Source organism: Thamnophis sirtalis, unplaced genomic scaffold, assembly GCF_051295495.1.
Source record: "Thamnophis sirtalis isolate CommonGarterSnake01/CBP01778 unplaced genomic scaffold, rThaSir2_p1.2 scaffold_1, whole genome shotgun sequence".
Classification (NCBI taxonomy): domain Eukaryota; kingdom Metazoa; phylum Chordata; class Lepidosauria; order Squamata; family Natricidae; genus Thamnophis; species Thamnophis sirtalis.
This window is the reverse complement of record NW_028261381.1, coordinates 91,112,066-91,134,154: the sequence shown is the minus strand read 5'-3', so window position 1 is coordinate 91,134,154 and position 22,089 is coordinate 91,112,066. Positions and strand designations below refer to the sequence as shown.

The 22,089-nt window shown below is 37.4% G+C and overlaps 1 protein-coding gene across 2 annotated transcripts in view; it reads right to left on the bottom strand.

The window, feature by feature from the left end:
* Positions 1-22,089, bottom strand: part of LGR4 (leucine rich repeat containing G protein-coupled receptor 4) — a 68,084-nt gene that overhangs the window by 29,882 nt on the left and 16,113 nt on the right. For both annotated transcript variants that reach the window (XM_087718850.1, XM_087718841.1), the window contains exon 2: positions 5,172-5,243. In XM_087718850.1, coding sequence (XP_087574976.1) covers positions 5,172-5,243 — 72 coding nt within the window. The remainder of the gene's footprint in view (positions 1-5,171; positions 5,244-22,089) is intronic.

Genomic DNA, 22,089 nt, shown 5'->3' with positions numbered 1-22,089 from the left:
ACACACACAAATGAACAAGACCAATGACCTTCATAGTCTAATCTTTTTTTTAAAATTGGCTGTGAGATGCTCAGAAATTAAGTAAAGTATGAGATTTCTAAGGGAATCATTTTGAATGTCTGTACTGATGCCAAGGTTCCCAGCCATTATAAGCAGGATTCTTAATGACAGTAAAATTTGTGTAATGTAAGGCTAAGTCCCTTTTAAAGGTATCTGTTAGTAACCACAACTACATTTTATGGCAGTGAATTTTATATACTTTAACTGTGTATTGTGCATAGATGATGTTCATCTTTTTGCCTGCTGGGAATCTCCTGTCATTTGATTTAACATAATGTCTGGATTTTAGAATTACAAGGGGAAAATGTAACTCTTGCTTCTTCTACAAGACATTATTTTTTAACTGTCTATCATCCACCTACACTTTTCCCTCAAAGGCAGGATCTAATAAATAAATGCATTTATTAGATCAATAATATGGAATATTTAATCCATTGTTTGTCAGTATGTTTTTCAATTGAATTCTACAGGGGGACAAAATGAAATCCTGTTAAAACTCCACACCACAGTCCAAAGGCACAGGGAAGAAGAGAATCATAATTCATTACCATAACTAAGGGAAATAGAAGCACACCACATAAACATGAATGATGTAATTATAATTTCAGACAAGGAGCCCCTGCTAATTTACACCCTCTGTTTCGCTCAACCCTCCCCCTGCCATTCTTGTCTCTGTTCCGGTGAGCATGATGTTTCCTTTCTATAACATGGATGTAATGACCCTCCTCTATAGTTATATAAGCATTTGGGAGTTTTGCAGCTGTACAAATATCAGTATCTTGCTTGAAGTTCAAGGAAAGGTTGCAAAACATTTTATTCAGCTGATATTTATTGTAAAAATTTCATTATATTTCTTTTTTTAAAAGGCGAGGGGAGTTTAGGTGTTATAAAATTGAAACTTATTTAAGTTGCTTAAGGTGACTTTGCAACAAACTCCTAATTGATATTTTGAAACAAATAATTCATTGTAATGGTTGTTCCAAATTATGGACAATTTCTATTTTTTGTGTAAATTAAAAGCAACTCAGCCACGTGTACCTGCCTAAGTGTATCACTGTGAATAGGTGAACACACCTAAGACAATACAGAGAATTTATTTTTAAAAATGAGTTTAAAGAAATAGCTTGCCATGTTTTAGAGAACATTAAAATGAAGTGCATATATTTATTTTTCTAATGTACTCCATACGCAGTTAATAAGAAAAATAGATCACATACTGTCCTGATGGACTGTGTCAATCATATTAATTCAATGACAGGATCATTTTTAGTGAATTATGTTCTAATGTGATATGAAAACCATATCCACTGAAGATATCATGTCTTCTTTATTAAAATGATATTCCTCTTGGAAAATACCTTTTCTCATAGACTAATATTTCTTGCTTTAAGAGATAGAGCAAAGCAGAAATGTGTGACTGCTTGATCAAAAATAATTACAATAAGCTGTTATTTCTATCTCTGATCAATACAACATGTGGAAATACTAGAATCAGTAACTATACCATAAAAAGCCACAATAACCTGTAAGCACAGTGACTATAGTGTTAAAAGATGGTATAAAAAACTTGGGGGAGGGGAATGCTATAAAACTAAAAACTGAGTCACTATACCAGAGGTAGTCAACGTTTTTATACCTACCGCCCACTTTTGTATCTCTGTTAGTAGTAAAATTTTCTAACCGCCCACCGGTTCCACAGTAATAGTGATTTATAAAGTAGGGAAATCAATTAAATTTTAAAAAGGAAGGTACTTCAATATCGGACAAAACCCGTACCGCCCACCATGAAAGCTGGAACGCCCACTAGTGGGCGGTAGGGACCAGGTTGACTGCCACTGCGCTATACGGTTACATAAAATTTAATTAAAATTCAAGAGATAAATGGTGCCACCTACAAAAGTAAAATAAAATCCGAGTTAAAAATTAAGCTGTAAGCCACAAGCCCACGTAACTGGAGATTAGTGACAGCAGTACAATTAAAGGAGTTCTAGAATTTATATTTGCTTAGCCTATCCAGATGTGGGTTTTTGAAAAGGGAGAAGTTTGGGGTAGTACAATCCAATATTCTGTACCAAGAATCTGAAAGTGTTGGTTCCAAAGTAGACATAAAGCATTACTTTGAAAGCGCTACAACAGATTTTGGAATGCTCACTTGGCTGCTTTTGCTTCACTTTCTCCAGATGTGGGTGCACACACGTACGTGTGCGCAGACAACTCTTCCTTCAAAACTGCCAGCTAAGCTGTCCACACTCACAAATGCATAGACAGTATGGGATGGGCTTTGAAGCTTCCAAAGAATGCAGTTACTTTAACAATCCAAGAAAGGGCTTTTCATTGCAAAATACTTTTAAATACTCAGCACAGCTATAAAACATTAGATTAGATCCAGCTTCAGATCATGAATTTTCTTGTTTTATTCCCAGAAAAGCTTTTATATGTAACCAGAGTCATCTGTCATCCCCCTCCCCCTTTTTTTTTACAGGAACACATCCTTAAGTAAACACTCACTTCTTTGAGTGTCTTTTCATTTGTATATTCCAAAGGATGATTTTTGTCTTTTCTTTCTGTTGTTACTACAAGTGGTGCCATCTTGAATTTGAATAATCACTATTGCAACAATTTGTGCACTTTTGAATGACAAAGAACTCCAAATTCTGGGGTTTCTAAATCCTTTAATGCTAATACATTTATGCTAAGTAGAGGAGTAGCTGCAACTATTTTAAGTTTTTAAAAAAATAATTTTGTGGAATACATTCAGATATTTGTACAGAACTGTAGATATTTTGCAGGGAAAGCAAGACAGCTGTCAAACTCTCCAGGAATTCTAGTCCCTATCTAATACCCAGGGCAGCAACATACTAATTACAACTGATTTACAATTTGTAAAGGAATCTTGGCAGGTGCACATGTAACGTAAGTGCTCAGAACAGTAAAACATGCCTTAAAATAGATATAGCAAGCTTTCAAGAATGATTTTCACAGCTCTAATGCTCATGTTGATGTTACAAAGAGAACACATATCATTAAAGGAAATGGAAAAGTCCATGATAGTCTTCTGTAATGGTTTTTTTAATAAATTACTTTCCGAAGAGTAATTGCCACAAAAGCAAGAATTCCCATTATATTCATTAGCATGTACAGATTATTAAATACTAATATTATTATGTAAATTGTATACACATAGTTGGTCTGAACAGTGTATAAACTATAACTCTTTCATTTGATTACACTTATAATAATTAATGGTCAACATGAAGTAAACTTCATGATGGAAGGAAGAAGAAAACAAACCAATATAACAAATGTGACAGGAGGAAATCTACTATAAACATTAGTCCACTTGCATATCTGAATATAAGATAATTTCTAAACTACTATTAAAAAAGTGAATGTGGACCATGCCTGTTATAACAGAAGGGATTCAATAGGTCCACATTATAAGGAACCTATAATTTTAACAATATTTGTAATATTCAGTAGAATTTGTTCTTGAGTTTTGGTTCCCATAATATATTTTATGAAGTTTACAACAGCAAATATTACAGGTAGTACAAGAGTTCTGAATGTCTATCTTAAAGTGCAGACAAATGCCCCCAAATGACTATAAAGCTCTCACTTATAAAGTTCTCAACTACTAAGAAAAAATTTCCAAGTTCTAATTGTTTTATTTATAAGTAGTAAAGGAGTTTCAGGTTTGTCAGCCTATCCTGCTCTGTGAACTATAGTGTGTATCAAAGGTCAGCAAATATTTTCTAGAAATAAAAACAATTTAGATGGCTTTCCTTGAGGCTTCTGTCTTTGGGTGGAACCTTTTAATAGAAGAGGCAATTTAGACTGAATAGCTAGGTGAGGCTTTTTTCAGTTTCTATGCTCCTGGGAATTTTAGAACTTTTCCTCTTAATTTCTGTGATTTAAAAACATTGTCCATTATATATCTTCCTTTCCTTCAACAAAAAGGGATCAGGAAATGTGCAATTCTCCTGACAAACATCTAAGTCCAATGCCATGTAGTGAGAAAATTATATATTGATCCTATTCATACCACTATATAGCCAGTATGCCGGCTATTATTCTACTAAAAGAAATGGTGTGTGTGTGTGTGTTGGTGTGTGTGTGTTTGTGTGTGTGTGTGTGTTTGTGTGTGTGTGTGTGTGTCTATATTTCTCCATGATGCATTGAATTGGGCAATATAAACATTAAAAGAAATACATATTAAATTATTTCAAAATTTTAGAAAGTTGCACCATATATTTAAAATTATTGAAGTTTACAAGTTGTGTGCTACAGCCCAAGGATAAAGTGATCTGGCTAATCTTAACATAACAGTTTATTTTTAATTTTTTCTTAAGATTGAGATAAAATTTTATCATGTCCTTTTAGTAACATCAGTGACAATCTATAAATCTCTGAAGCAAAATGTGGCTCTTAACTACAGGACAATTCCCAGCTTATCACATGCAATGATTTCTTAGTGGTTGGAACAGGACATTTTTGTAAAACAAAGAGTTGGCACTTTTTTCTTGTTCTTGTGTGCAAATAAAGCAAACTAGTTAGTAAATGTTTGATAAACTGGGATCATGAATTGGATAATGTACAAAGATACCACATCTCAGATGATCTAGGTCTGCCCTAATGATTTTTGGGAATCTGTGCTTAGCTATTTTTAGGAATTGTGAAGTACTGTATACCTCTGATATAATGGCAAGAATTGGAGAGACGAAAGGGTTTTTATTGTTTGTTTTTTGGGTTTTCAGCTTTCAAATTAGACACGACAAAATATTTTCCCCTATCATTCAGAAGTTCCTGGCACATGGTAAGCACAAGAATTTGTCACATATTGTATGTGCAAGTTATGGAATCAATATAGTACAGCTCCATTTAAAGCTGTGGTAATTAGACACTCCCATACTGCCTTTGGGCAACACTGGAATCACAATTAAAATAATTACTATGAAAAGGTCCTGTGCAAATGGTATTTGAAGAAATATGTTTTCTCTCTCATTAGCACAGTATCATTACTCTTTGTTATTTAGTTTTAAAGGAATTCTTCAGCCAATCTCCTTCACTCATTCACTTTCCATACTACAAAGTATGTTAGATTTAATACTCACAGCTCTTCAAGATAAGGAAAATTCTTGAAGGCATTCTCTGGTAATCTTGTTATATTGTTCATACTGATGTCCCTAAATGTGGAAAACAAAAAACAAAGCAAAAATTACAATTCTGTGATAAAATTATTTTGATCAACTCAGTTAAAGTATTAACAGAGTATTTGTAGCTCAGGGTTAAACTGTGAGGTCCCTGGTTTTCTCTGAGTTGGGTTGTTTTCTTGCAGCCATTTCATTTCCCAGCTAGATAACTCATTAGTGCTAGTAGGGATGGGGTTTGTTCTCCACAAGAAAACAAGCAGCCCCACTCCTACTAGCACTGATGACATTACCTAATTGGGTAATGAATCATCCGCAAGAAAACAACTAAACACAGAGAGCACTAAATTAAAATAGCTCAAAGAATAATAATGGCATAATAATGAAAATATCCAATGGCAAACCCCAAAACCAAATAAGCAAAAGTACATATAAAAAACCCTGAGTATTTTGACAATTCAAAGGCCTTTTGGGTGTCAACTCTATGAATCAACTATACACAAGAAGACAATACTTGGACTTGATAGCATACACATAAAGCATTCTTCTCAGGCTAATTGGACAAATGAGTATACATAGCATGGAAAAGTAACTGAATGTTATGTGTAGATAGCTGAGGTGGAAAAACAGAACAAAGATCAGGTGAAAAGAATGAAAAATATGTCTGGATAGCATACGAAACAATGGTTTTGCATTTAGATTTATTTCCTTTTATGGCTCTTACTTTAGATATTTATTGAAGGGCCCGATAAGTTTGATGTGAGCACCTGTATCTTGTATCTTTCATATACAAATTTAGCAAGAATCAAATGTAACAAGAACTTAAAATGTATATAAAATTATATTTATTCAGGTAAGAGTACTAATTTAGGTACATAGTTGTACATACTTCAACTCAGAGCTATAACTGTACTGGATTTCTTTGATTGTAGATATCAGGACACATATGCAGACATGAACTCTGAATTTTATTAGTTGTTTTTGTATTACTACTGACTTTTTTTTAAAGTGAGCAGCATAAATTTAAACATTCATAGCAATCTCTTCCTTTAAAAGAAAGCAAAAGCACAGATACGAACACATTCAAAACTTAAAACTCAAGCTGATAAGTATATAGTAAGAACATGTCTCAGCTCTACCATGGTCATACTTTTATGTAAAACCTATTTTTTTGAAAAAGCTGCTCAAGATAATTGTTTTAAACGGACTTGAATTTCAATCCACAAACAAATGCAGACAAGTGCTTACATGACAGGTATGCAAAGCAATGTGTTGATTTCCTCTCATAGGAAGAGAGATTGAGTAGGATAATTTTTCTTGTGGATGATCAATTACTTTTAATATTAGAAGTCACATCATTGGAAGGGAGGATGAAAAAGGAGACTAAAGACCCAGACTGTTACAACAGTATTTATTTAAATGAATAGGTTCAATGCTTTCTGTCTATCTGCTTAACAATCTGAACAAATTCTAGCTATCATACAAGTACCGTATTTTTCGGCCTATAAAATATACTCCCCACCCCACAATACTAGGTGGAAATGTCTGTGTGTCTTATACAGTGAATGTTGCTGAAGCCCCACCCACTCACCGCCCTCCCCCTTTGGCCATTTTCAGCCTCCACGTGTCCCTTTTTTGGCCTTCACATGCTCCATTTTAGATATGTTCCAGGCTGCGGGTATCGCCACAGCACATTGTCGCCTATCCCTGTCTCCGTGCTTCACATTTTTGGCCTCTGCAAGTCCCATTTTAGACTCATTCCAGGCTGCAGGGATTGCCACAGAACATTGACGCTGATCCCCGCCTCCATGCACTGCGTTTTTAGCATCTGCGCATGTTTTTGGCATCCACACACCAGAGGTGGGTTGCTCCCGGTTCAGACTGGTTCAGGTGAACCGGTAGTGCTAATTGGGGCTGGGTCGCTGAACTGGTAGTGATGGCTGGATGACCACACCCCTGAAGTGGCCCATTCTGATGATCGCCCTGACTTGTTTTCACCATGTGCATCCACAGAACTGCATCCTCCTGCCTACACACAGATAAGCATTCATTCTAGCCTAGCCTCTCCTCCCCACCGGTCAGCGTCTCCTGAAGCTGCTAGCTTTGCAGCCCCCCTCCTTGGAGCTCTAATCGGCAGGCAGAATGGCGGGTGTGAGCTCCCAGCACTTTTTCCACTGGCAGGAAAAAATGCTGAGTGGGATCCTCGCTCACCTTTCACCAGCCGCCTGGAGCTCCAAGGGGCGAGGGGGAGTGGCAGTGAGTTCCAAGCGGTGTGTTTGCAAACAAGGTGCAAAGCAGCTCTTGAAGAGAATGAAGAGAGTGTGGCGCACACAGAGCCGCTTCCTCGTAATCGCCGAGGACGGAAAAAGTGCCTCATACGTCCTCAGCTTTGTGAAGAAACAGCATCTCTGGGTGCACCACACCCACTTCGTTCTCCAGCCGCTCTCCTTCCCTTGCTAGGCTGCTACCGCCGGGGTGCCGCCAGGGTAAGCACAGGGTCTGTGTGTGTGGGGGGGGGGGTGGGATGTCACAGACCGTTCAGTGCTGAGGTAGAAGAAGGGGTCCTACTGCAGTTGGCATGGGGGCACTGCTAAGGATCAGCACCCGGGGATTCTCTGCCTGGTGCGCTGGACTAATCAACTGACCGTGTTACCTTTTCATCCTGGTGAACCTTGGCGGTGGGGCTGCTTATTGCATGCCTCCTTTCTTTCTACGGCCTCTCTCCTTCCCTTGCTTGCCCTGGTGGCACCCCGGCAGTAGCAGCCAAGCAAGGGAATGAGAGGGCAGAGAAAGAAAAGAGGCACGTGAAAAAGCAGCCCCCGCCACCAAGGGCAAAGGGGAGCACTCCTCTGGGTGACTTCTTGTCTCTGCTTAATCCCCCGCTCTTATTTCTTCAACTCTTGTGACCAGCCAACGCAGGGGAGGAGTGGCAGGAAAATCAGCAGGAGGTGGGTGGGTGGAGAGAGAGAGAGAGGAAAGAAAAACTTGCCCACCCACAGTCTTCACCTAGGCAGGTGTCGTACACGCTGCTACAACATGTGTCTTTCTGCAGCCGCCACAACGAACAAAGGAGGTGCTGGCAACAAACCGCCCACCTCCTCTCTCTTCACACGGGCTCTCTGGAGGGGGAGGAAATGTCTCTTCCAAAACTGGCTTCTTTCCTGCCCTCCTACAGTGCCAGTCCGTAGGGGGAGGGCAGGGGCTGTTTAGCGCTGAGGTAGAAGCAGCTGCGGCAACAGAAAGCGAGGCTTCTTTGCCAGCCTCCCAGCTGGCAAAGCAGAATTTTTTGCCGGTTCAGTGAGTTTGTCTAGATGGGGGACATGTACCGTAACTGAGTTGGTGTGTGCATGAGTAATGCCAAGTTGGACACGCCCACTCAGTAACATACCCCCCACCTAGCCACACCCACCAAACAGTAGTAAAAAAAATGAGAACCCATCACTGCTGCATATTCTGTTTTGACCTCCGTGTGTCGCATTTTTAACCAGTTCTAGGTGATGGGGATAATGACCATCTTATACTCCGAATAATATGGTATTCTAAACCCACCTTAGCCATGAAAGCCCGCTACAGGACCTAAGACCAGTCACTCTCTCTTAGCCCAACCCACCTAACAGAGTCGCTGTTATGGGGAAAATAAGAGGAGGGAGGTGTGTTGGATATGTTTGCCACCTTGAGTTATTTGTAAAAATAATAAAGGTGAAATACAAATAAATAAAAATAAATATAACTTAATTTTAATTGCCTTTGCTATTATTATGTTCAGACAGCCCTTAATGTACTGGCATATAATTCTTGTCTTCCTTTTTTCTTACCATAATAGATAACATCAATTAAAGCCATAAATTAAAGTCATTGAAAATTAATATACTGTATGAACAGAATAAGGATGATACCCTACCTCAAACTGAGTCACCTCCATTACTTTTATTTATATGCTAAAATGTGTAAAGAATCATATAAAAACCAAAGAGCTCTCATAAATGAATTGGTGAAAAAAACAGTACCCGTTTCACCTTCCATGATGTTCAGCCAAATAAAAATGAAATTTCCTCAAATCATAACTTTTGTAGATGACCAGGCTGAGCCTGAGGGAGAAGTCAAACACATCATAAATCATGAGTCCCTGCACGCTCACAAGAGATCTAAATTCAGTCTACATTGAATGCCTTCTTATTCCTATTCATGTTCCTTGACCATTAGCAGCTCAGATTTTGTAGAGAGCTTAAGCTTGCAATAAATCTTTATATTTCTGAATAACTGCTTGAATCACCTGATTTTCCCAGCGCTTGACAACTATACCATAAACCAAGCACAGCCTATTTTAATATTTCAATGTTGCACCACCACATTTTGCATTTCAGCATTTAATTTTTCTCACAGCACTTATTACTTTCTTTGCATTATTTTTTTAACACAAGGACAACCAAACTGTTTTTGCAGAGGGAAGAATTTTGAATAGCAAATGTATAGAAAAATGCATGGGCAGAACAGAGCAAGGAAAGTGTGGCTTCTCAAGTATTGCCGGATTACAATTCCCAACATACCTGGTTGTGATTGTGTCGATCATGGAACTGGAAGCCTATGAGATACTGAAAAAGTGATATTGGCCTAGTGTTGTGGCCCAGCAGGAGCCGTTGGAGCTGCAAACAGACTCTGACAGCGAGGGGGCCTATAAGTCAGCTCTGGAAGATGTGGAGGACTCTGGACAGGGTTCAGACTTCGAGCAGGGACCAGAGAGGCTGGTTGGCCACCAAGATGCGCCTGAGGCATGGAGCAGCGGTGAAAGCCAAAGGGAGTTGGTCCCTGACGTCAGGCAAAGGCCAGCAGATAAGCTCCAACAGCAACTACGCAGATACAGAAGATAATTGGACCCAGGTGGTTGTAATTAGGCTTCTCCCAAGAGAGTATATAAGAAGAGACTTTGGGAGGAGGCTGTTTGCAGAATTCAATTATTATACTAAAGCTGGAGAAGCTCTGGTGTGTATTTCTTATCTGTGGAAGTCTGGGTTGCTGCCGAAGTCTTGTCGGTGTGTTAATTTACTGTGAATAAATTGTCTAGCAGTAATCTTGTGTCGGCGTGACTCACCATACGGAGAGGGGTGGTCAGAACAGCCTACTATATAAAAAAACTATTGATATTTTTTTTAATTTTTAGAATTAATAAAATTATCTAGATAGTAAAAGCCCGGGGTTTTTAACACTGCTTAGTGATGAAAAGATAAGTCCTTAGAAAATAATTTCATAAACAGGGAGCCAGCAGAGTTTTGTAGTCAATATATTTTCATCCCCAGTATCACCCTAAAATTTATATGCAGATAATTATTTGCTAAGTAAACTATTATTACAGCACTCTATGCTTTAATTTGGAGAATGGGAGTCCTCATCTGCCTGGATGAGCTGAAGAAAGTTCTGCCACCTTACTCTGCCATTAATACGATAGTGTTGACAACTGCTAAGAAAGATGTGCCCTTCTTGTTGAAATTAGAGAAGATATAAACACCACTGAAGACTTTGTTAATCTATTCAGTGGGTTTTTGAATCGATGATCAGAGTAACTCAGCTGGAAGATGTAGAAGTAAGTGACTATAACTATAACTGATGTATTAATGGTGGTAAAAATATTTAAAATAAATACAATAAATTTATTAAAGAGGTTTCTATAACTTTACAGTCTAGCCTACTTTCCTTGCATTTTCCACTGGTCTCATATAATTTAAGCATTAATCAAGTTTGCTTTTGCTTTTTTAATTTTTAAATCATCCAATTTAATGAATTACTGCCATCTGCTATGAAGGATATTTAGAGAGAATTAAAAAAGGTGTATTTCCTACAGGTTTGTTATGAAAAGCTCTGGGCTATCAGATGGCTTTTCCTAGTAGTACTTAACATTCTTCTAAATTTTATGCAACCTACTCTGTTAATGAAGAACAAGGAAGTCCTTTTCTTAAATACCTGGAAATCATCATTTCAAAGCTACCCCTTCTTTTTTGAACCCCTTATTTTTAAACACTAAAAATATTAAATCTTGAGATTCAACCAATGTTTTTAGAGAAACATACCAGATCATATTAAAAGTGGGATTTTTAGAAATAGCTTTACTGGTAGGCATGACTGATACATTTCTAGAATTTCTGGTTTCATGCTTGCTCCTCTTCAGAAAAGGATTTCACTGTGTCAAAATAATCTGATAGTCTTAAATTCACTGTTTCTAAAATGTAGCATAACATTAAAAATATTTGAATGATTTATGTTTTATTGGCTTTTATACTGAATAGGGATTCTAGTTAACCAAGGTGAAGCATTGGCAAGATTGATTTCACGTTACAACCTGGGAAAGTGCCAAGGATACTCAATGGAATTTGCCACCAAAAAGACTAAGCTGCAGTGTGAAAAGGGTTGGAAATGCAAGACTATACTTGAAAAGACATGTGTGATACCCATACCTAAATAATTCCACACCCAGGACTCAGGGTTTTTAAAGATTTGTTTTAATTAAAAGAAAATTAACAGAGTAATTGGTAAGTTGCAAGTGAAGCCTCTGCAAATCCATCTTTATTTTCACATTTTAAGAATGTATGTGGTTCCTTTGTAGAGTATAAAGGCATTATTTTTTTTTAAAAAGTGTCACCATTTGCTAGTAAAAACTGAGAGAACAACTTAGAAGAGATTAGTTTCTGGTCTAGACATGTTAATGTGTACTATGTGTTTTTATTTAGTTTATTTGTTAATCTAGTTTATCTGAAAATGCTCTGTTTGCGAGATTTGTTTGTACTCATTTCTCTCAGCATATGAAATTGGTCTTTTGTTTTGCTCTGTGAGAAGCAAATATTTGATATTCAGATCTTAGACCTACATACATATTTTGCATTTAACTTCTTGGCTAGGTATTTCCCTCTGAGCCATCTCATTTTTATTTTATGAAATAGAATATTCAGCAGTCAAGATGTTCAATATAATATTCTTGTATTCTAAAAAAAATAGTAGACAAATTACTAATAAGGTTTATAAAAAATGGTGTTATGGATTATGAATATTTTACTTCCCAGACTATTATATTATGCTGTAATTATTTAGGTTGTAAAGTCATTTATATAGCAAAATTACAGATGGTTCAGAAGGCGAAAGACACTAACAATTGAGTAAAGCAATAAAAAGACATTAAAAACTAATCTCCTCCCTCCAGAAAAAGAAAGAAAAGAAAAACATCAGATTCAAATTTGTGATGACATTGAATGAATACAAAATCAACAGGGAAGCTGGCAGGGAAAGTCACAAGTTGTGATCACATGGTGTCTTGCTTAACAACTACAGCAAAAAAGGTAATAAAACTGGATATGATCATGTGATGCTTTGCTTAATGACAAATTTTCTGTTCTTTATTGTGATTGTAATTCAAAGATTAGCTCTATAATCACTAAGAGTGCATATGAAATGAAAACAAGGCCTACAAAAGCATTATGTTCCACTGGAATGTGAGAGATCTTAAATCTTCTGATGGAAAGGCTCAAGAGAGTAGTTTTGTTTTATGTTCAGCAGTTACAAAATTTCCCCTAAAATTGTCCTCTTAATGGTTGTAGAGAAAGCCTGAGCCCCACGCTAGTGCTTAGGCCACAGAAACCGAGAATAATATGGCAGTTCATTAATAAATAGTGCAGAAATCTTAATCTAGATTTTATGACTGGACTGTTGTGTAAGATCTTAAGACTTCTATAACTTCACAGTGCTTTACAGCCATCTTTAAGCAATTTATGGAGTCAATATATGGCCCCAACAATCTGGGTCCTCATTTTGCCAACCTTCGGAAGGATGAACATCGAAGTCAACTTTGAGGTGGTGAGAACCGAACTGCCAAACTGCTGGCAGCCAGCAGTCAGAAGAATTAGTTTGCAGTACAGCATTCTAACCACCAAGGCTTTATGGTTCCTCACCTACAGACAGAAATCTTTTTATAAACTAAAGCAATTACTTGCATTACTATAAATATTCTCGGAAAATTGTTGGAGCAGAATCTTCTTAACTCTTTTTCTCCCAATCAAGGTATTTAAGCTTGACCAAGCTATCCCATTTTATTGTCTCTTTGCACTCTAAAAAGCAGCCCTTTCATTCTCGGAATCCAGATTACATTCCACCACATCTGAGTTTAAAGAAATTCTATGCATTTGTCTTAATATGAATGTTTATATGAAAGAGTTTTGACTTTTTCTAGTGCTTCTCCTTTTCACCAAGTTGCATAATTATACAGATAGTGAAATGGGTATTGATTTCAAAATAGACATATTTAAAGAATATGAATTCAGAATTCTTATTGCAGTTTCTACGATTAGGGTTCTAATCAAAAATTAAACACAGCAAACTTGTGTTAGTTTTATATCTTCAGATTTATTAAATTATGTACAGACATGCATATGTTTTCTTTTGGCTCTCTAGAACAAGTGCTGACAATTAAACTTTGTCTAGCCAGAATTTGGACTGTTAGTGAACAGGTGCATTATGTTATCTATGTTTCCACTTAAATGTGTGTTAGGACTTGAGATCATTTGTGGGGAAATGACAAAATTAAGTAGAAAATCTTGCTTGACTGATTCGGTATGGAAAATCCATGAAATCAAGCCAGGACATTAGGAAGGAAAAAAACACAGGCATTTACATATTTGAGGTTTGAGGATTTATTCCACATTCCAAAACTTTTCAGTAGAATAGGAAGCCTTTCCACCATGCTATTTTTGAAATATAGGAACCACTTCTTCAATACATAAAGTTATTTTTAAAAAATCCCCATGGAATAGATCCAAGATAAAATGTCATGTTAAGAATGTTATGGAGTTGCAGACTTCCAGATGAAAACATGGCAGTCTAGCACATCTCAGCAAAACAGCAGAGATAATACAGAGGCAAAGACCGACAGCCATGAGATTGCCAGTAGTCACACAAAGAAAACATCGTATGCTCACAGTTTTATGTGAAGCTTCCTTAAGAGACACTTGGTGTGCCCTAACCACTTTCTAAAGCATGGAGCAAAATTAAAGTGTAAAGAGATCTTCAGAGTATCACAGCACCTAAAGCCATCTGGAGCAGTGTACCTTCCATCCAAGAAAAATTAAAAGAAAGCAACTAATTACAAAGGTGTTTTTTAAAAAAAAATTAAATGTAAAGTATTTTGGAATGAAAAATTTAAAAAAACAGAATAAACAGTTAAATCTGGAATACTGCCTCATTTAAAGATTTTTTAAAATTAATTAAAGAAAATTTGCACACACTTTCATTGACTCCCTTCCCTCCCTCTCTCTCTCTCTCACACCCACCCACCCACCCATCCATCCATCTGAGACAAGATTGTTTAAATTTGAAGCTGAATGGCTCACCTTGTTAAACAAAGAGGTACAGTAAGTAGAAAAAGAAGGCTGCCATATAATTACAGAGTGCTCAAAGGGAATAATGCACATGGGGAAAACTATATCTTATTTTTTACTCCCTTTTTATGGATTAAAATTTCAAATTAAAAATAATGATTATTACTAAAGGGAATCAAAGTTATAGAAGGGAGACAGGGGTGAGTTGCTGCCAGCGTTGCTGCTGGTTCACTGTGTGCGCGCTTTGCACAGTTCAATGTAAATTGTGCTGCACATGCGCAGAACATGAAAAAATAACTAAAAAACAAGACGGCAATGGCAATGGCGACCAGGAAACTCATTCTGGGGTGTGCCCAGCCTGGGGATAAAGATTGTAATCCGTCCCCACCCGAATGATGAATGTTGTGTACTATTTTTACTTATGTATTGTTTTATGTCTTACTGTCTTGTACTCCCCTCCCTATATATTGTAAGCCGCCCTGAGTCCCCTCAGGGAAAAGGGCGGCCTATAAATAATAAAACCTAAAACCTAAACCTAAACCATCCCTACCGGTTTGGTGACCCAATCCCAATTTCCACTGTTAGTTCGCCCGAACCAGAAGCAACCCACCTTTGAAGGAAGGGGATGGGGTTGGACTAGAAGTACCTTCCAACTCTGTTATTGTACTCTATTATTGGACAACTTCAGAACAATATATGACAAATACATTTAAATTGTAGCAAAAGAAACTATTTTATTGACCAGTAAGATTATGTGTATAAAATGTAGATATGATGATGTGCCCAAAATGGAAGATAAAATAACAAATACTGAACCACTTATGGATTTTTCTTTGCCCTCTGAAAATGGAAAATGCTAAAATGATACTTTTTAGATTGGATGATGGGAAAAAGTATTGAATAAGGGACAAAGTAATGATGCTTATATTTAAGCAGGAAGAGGGATAATTTTGATTGTAACTGCTGTAATGAAAGTTGAAAGTTACTTTTTTCACTGTTTTTTCTTTCTTTTCCACAATATACCCTTCCACAGTCCAACAGGATCTAACAGATAAATGCATAAGATAATTGGATATTATTTTAATCTTACATATCTACCATTATTATATATTGATGCAGAATAATGCTTTACTATTACTACTTTATTCTCCTTTTAGTTATCATGGAATAGTATTGTACATTATATTACAGTAAATAAATCTGATTTCCTATTTTATTTTCTAACTTGCTTATATTTGTATAATTTTCCTTATATTTTCTTTCAAAAGATACTAAAGAACAATAAATTTAACTATTGACAAAGAAAGCAAAAGAATGAATTCCAGGCTTTGGAATTATTGCAACTGCTGTTCTCAAAAAGACCACAGGCAGTCCTAGTCCTGAATTTAGGAACTTTTATCATGTGATGGAAGTATCATAATACAATGCTTTTGAAATATATGCCTAGCTTTATAATTAGATAGATATTTATCAGTTCTACATGTAAGTAAGGTACATGAGCTTTCTGAAGTCAATATTTAGGGATTTTGTAAACATACTTTTAAAAATATGTCATGTCTACAATCAAAATGTATATAATTTAACATGTGTAATCTTCATATTCATCTAGAAGTCTGTTGAATTCAATGGGACGTATACCTATTTATTTATTTATATATTTATTTATTTATTTATTTATTTATTTATTTATTTATTTATTTATTTATTTTGTATGCCGCCCACTCTCAGAAGACTCAGGGCGGCTTACAATAAAAAGGGAGGGGGGGATATAAAAATAAAACAACAGTTTAAAATTGCAACAACATTCACAACCTAGAATGGGGCTGGACAATTCAACAGCCCCAGGTCTGCCGGAACAGCCAGGTCTTTGTCGCTTTATGGAAGGCCGGAAGGGTAGTAAGGGTCCGGATCTCAGTGGGGAGATCGTTCCATAGGGCCGGAGCAGCTACAGAGAAGGCCCTCCCCTGGGGGGGTCGCCAGCCAACATTGACCGGCCGATGGAATCCGGAGGAGGCCTAATCTGTGTGATCTAATTGATCTGTGGGAGGTAATTGGCAGGAGGCGGTCTCTCAGGTAGCCAGGTCCGATGCCATGTAGGGCTTTAAAAGTAACAACTAGCACTTTGAAGTGTGTTCGGAGACCAATGGGTGCATTCTGGACTAACTGAAGTCTGCGAACACTCTTCACGGGCAGCCCCATGTAGAGAGTGTTACAGTAATCCAGTCTTGAGGTGACGAGGGCGTGAGTGACTATCCGAAGGGCCTCCCGGTCCAGATAGGATCGCAATTGGTGCACCAGGCGAACCTGGGCAAAGGCCCCCTGGTCACAGCCGACAAGTGATGTTCTAAAGTCAGATCCAGAAGGACTCCCAAATTGCGAACCCTCTCTGAGGGGCCTACACAAATGGAAACAAAAATCTAACAAAGAAAAACTAGATTACATCATAATTGCCTTTGTTTCCTTAAAAAAACCAGAATACATAACAGTTACTCTCCATTCCTACTTTGCAATTTTAAATATCTTAAAATTCCTTCAGTTTCACTTATTTTGGTCCTCCTTTACCCACACCCAGTGTTTAGAAAGCAACATGAGCCTCGCATTTCAGAATAAGCTTGGCATTTGGAAAGTTAATATTTAAGAAGTGCAATAAAACTGGAACAAAATTGAAAATATAAACATAGCTAAACTATGCCAACTAGAATAGGATATTTTAAACTACCTAACTACATAAATGCTAAGAACATAAACAGTACCTTACTGGATCTGATCCTTGGCTGCTAACTTTATTGAGAAGACTTTGATTAGGAGATTTATCAAAGTCTTTTTGAAAATCTAAGCAGATGATGTCTATTGGTTCTATGTAGTTTATTAACACCCTAAAACATTCTGGTATGTTAGTTAAAAACATGCAACCTGTCCCTACACTTGGCCTCTGCAGCTGAAAACTGGAAAGTGGTCAATGTAACTCCAATTCTAAATAAGGTTGATGGGGAGAGCTTGGAATTTATAGGCCTGTTCAGTTTAAATCTGTTTGGGGAAGATACTTGGAAAGTGTCCTTAAAGATAAAATGATGAAACATTTGGCCATACAGAGCTTGATCAGAGATACTCAGCATTATTTCATTAAGAAAATGTCTTTTTTAGCCAACATATCACAATGTTTTTAGGGTGTTAATAAACAGAGAGCCAAGACTTCTCAATAAGGTTAGCAGTCATGGTAAAAGGGAAACCTCCCTTGTGAATAAACAGCTACCTAAATAATAGAAAAAGGAAATAAATAGACATTTCTCACAGGGATGTAAGTAGTAGAATCCCCCAAGGTTCTGTCCTAGGGCTTGTGCTTTTTAACATTTGCAAATGATATGGAATTGGGCATGAGTAGAGAAATAGCCAACTTTGCGGATGATTGTTCAGAGTGGTTAAAAAAAATAAGGGATTGCAAAGAACTCCAAAGGAATCTCTGCAAATTAGGATAGTGAGCATTAAACTGGCAGATAACATACGATGCATTGTGATAGCAAACTTATACCATGCGTGCCAAAGGCGACACACAGAGCCCTCTTTGTGGGCACATGAGCCGTCGCCCCAGCTCAGCTCCACTGCACATGAACGCATGCCTCCTGCCGGCCAGCTAATTTTTGAGTCTCTACCGTGCATGCATGGGGGGGTTTTCATGTAGAAGATGCATGTGCATGCAGGGGGTGGGGGAGTCACATGCATGCCTGGGGGTGGGGGGAATGTGGTGCGCCCCCCCTGCAGCCCGTTTTTGGTCCCAGGTCATGCACCCATGTGGAGGAGGGAGGGAGTGGGGAGTGTGCACATGTGCAGAGGTCTGTGCACATGGAGGGGTCTCGCACGCATTGCATTATGGGTGCGGACGGGCGTGCTTTTGGCACGCAATGACCTACAGGTTAGCCATCACTGGTCTAGCAGTTTAGATGGTGTGTCATACCCACAGCCTTTGGGTATGCATTCAACAACCCCACTCAGCTATCTATGTTTCTAACATTTGAATCACCGGACACCCCCTTCCATAAGAGGAGATTTCTCACGGTGAGAAAAGAACAGCTCGGCCCTTAAGAAATCAGTCTTTTTTAAGGGAGGAGAACTTTTCCTTAATCCAATGTCCTCTTGTTCAAAGATCCTCATTCTCTGATACAGTCAAGTAGTTGCATGTGGGATTCTACTATCACATCCCTGAGAGCCCCTTCCACCTGCTTCTCTCTTCCTCTCTTACTTAAGTAAAACAAGATGGCCTCAAAAGGGTCAAACTTGTTTTCTGAGCACCAGAAACCCTCTACACAAAGGACACATCCATGATCTCTGTCCAGTGGTTAGATAACCATACATGTGACACTCAAAGCAATATACTATGTATATCCCATACCCCTGATTTCACACATATTTTAGAAGATATATGTTTACATTTAATATTTAGCCTTACTGTTCAATATATTTTAGAAACCTTTTTCTTCTGACTTATACCAAGAAACACTTATACCACATTAATCATTTTTGAATTTCCTACACATAATTTAGAAATAAAATTTTGGATCAGCAATGATCCAAAAATAATTAGATATTAGGTGCTACAATGGAGTATCAATGGCCAAAATAAAGTTGGTGACACATGAGTCACGCCATGAAAGAGTCACTTGATAGTAAGATGGATGTCATATTAATAAATATTTTAAAAATTAATATATGTTCCATATATAAAAACAAATTAGATGAAGTCTGAAGCAAGGAAGACAGAAAGGTTATTAATGAATGGGGAGAGAGTACAGTAAAGCCAAACAATAATTAAAATGTCAGCACAATAAAATTAACATTTCATCATGTATTAACTTTAGATTCATTGCATTTTGAAATAACTATTTTGATTACATTTTCTAATTAGAATTCTCTGGATTCATTTCTAAAAATGCTGTCTCATGGTTTTTCCAGTCGTTTCAAAGATATATGCCTTTCTTTCTAGGAATAGTCAAGGCAGTAACAACATTAAGGGGGGAGGGAGTATTTTATGTTAAAACAACAATGTACATTAACTGCGGTATTTTTCGGAGTATAAGACGCACCAAGGTTTTGAAGAGGCAAATTAAAAAAGAAGTAGGTAAGTAGATAGAGGGATAGAGAGGGAGAGAAAGAGAGAAATACAGTAGGGAGGGAGGGTGAGAGAGACAGTAGTTAGATAGGTAGGTAGATAAAGGGATAGAGAGAGAAAGAGAGAGCGAGAGAGAGAAATACAGCAGGTAGATAGGGAGAAAGAGAGATAAATAGAAAGATAGGGAAATACAGTAGGTAGATAGGGAGAGAGAGTGAATGAAGGTAGGTAGGTAGTAGAGGGATAGAAATAGAGAAATACAGTAGGTAGGTAGGTAGGTAGGTAGAGGGATAGAGAGAGAGAAATAGAGAGAGAGAGAAATACAGTAAGTAGGTAGGGAGAGATAGAGAGAGAGTGTAGGTAGGTAGGTAGAGGGATAAAGAGAGAGAGAAATATATAGAGAAATACAGTAGATAGGTAGGTGTTTCTGCTGGCACAGCACTTGATCAATCTATTAATTAGTTAAAGAGCTTTCCAAAAAGAAAAAAAAATTTGCACTCTGCAAGCCTCCCAAAAAATGACTCATTTTTCACAAAAACGGGCCTATTTTTCCAAAAAAGGCATGAATAGACTTGAGGGGCTTACAGAGTGCTCCTAGGGGGTTAGGGGCAAAAATGGGCAAAAAATGGCCCATTTTTCATGAAAACCGAGTCGTTTTTTGTCAAAAAAACCGCATGCATAGCCTTATGGAGGCTTATAGAGTGCTGCTGGAGGCGGGGGTGGAGGGCAAAAAATGGGCCGCTTTTCACTCATTTCTGCCTTCCCCAGCCTCCAGGAGCTCTCTGAAAGCCTCCATAAGGGTATGCACAACCATTTTGGCGGAGGGGCAGGGCTTCGGGAGGCAAAAAATGCTGTATTTGATGTATAAGACGCACCCACATTTTCAGCCTCTTTTTTGAGGAAAAATAAGGTACTCTGAAAAATATGGCATTCTTAAAGCAAATTGACAAACTAGTTATAACAGGAACAGTAAAAGCTCATCATTATAAAAGCATCTCTCTAAAACACCATTGAGATTCAACTACTAGGCAACAGTAGAGCTAGCCAAGTGGATCTATGAAGAAAGAAGGATCACTCTGTTATTTGATGCCAAGAATGTGGGTGGCAATCTCAGCCAAAATCCAAAGAACCATTTAACCATTTCCACATGGTCAAGAAGACTTTGATTCATGCTACACTGCATGTAAACTGAGGAGAAACATCATTCCTACAATGACAGAGAGAGACAAACAGATAGTGTTCCAATGTTGCAATAGGAGGGGGGTGTCATACAGTGCTTGCATTTAGTTAAATCAGTCTGCAACTACCCTGTGGAAAAGAGTGCCAATAATTGGCTTCTTTCACCTCTGTTAGCCATGAACAAAAGCGCCATTTGATTTCACAAGGGGCAAAATGAACCAAAGGTAGTCAACCAGCTGAACCAATGGGGTGGAATAACAATAACCTGCAGCATTTTCTTTTTCTCTTTGTTCAAACTTTCAAAGTTGTTAATTAAGTCCTACACAAAGCAACCCCACTGGATTCTTTCAATAAGGCATTACATGCTGCTTTACTTGTATTTAAAAAGGGAATGGAACCTAAACTTCTAAAAGACGGTAACTAGTCCAATTATTTTTGTGTATTTTTTAAAAGGAACATACAGTTACAATTTACCTCCTGAAAATTATTTTCAAGAAAATATAGGGTATTCTGTGAAGCTTACTCTATCTTATTTTTAGTGTGATGTTAAAAAAAGAGCAATTTTTGATAAATGCCTTCTCTTCTCATAAAGAGGTTATTTCACAATTCAGAGTCAAAAGAAACATAAACACACACTATAGATAGTCCTCGACTTCTAACTACAATTGAGCCCAAAATTTCTGCGGTTATTAAAGGAGTTTTTCCCATTTTGCAAATTTGCTTGCCACCGTTCTTAAGTAAATCACATGCTGTAAAGCTGTTAAGTTAGTAACATGATTATTAAATGAATCTAGCTTTCATTGACTTTGATTGTCAGAAGGTTGCAAAAGGAGATTGCATGACCTTGGTACACTATAACAGTCATAAATAGATGCCAGTTGTCAAGTGTCCAAATTCTGATCATTTGACCACAGGGATGCTGCAATGATCCTAAGTGTGAAAAATCAGCCATAAATCACTTTTTTGAGTGCCACTATAACTTCAAATAGTCTTTAAACCAAAAGTTGTAAAACTAGAACTACCTGTATTCTCCGGAATCATGCTAATGAAAAATCCAAAAAAGCTTTTCTTAAAAAGTATACAAAACTGTGTTTTTAGAGATTCATGACAGAAACAGGTCTGCATTTCTATCACAATAGAAGGCAATGATAAAATTGCCTATAAAACAATGATTTCTTTTTTAAAATCCATTCAACAGACAACTTCCCAATATATTAGAACCCACTTTGGAAATTTCACCTTAGTT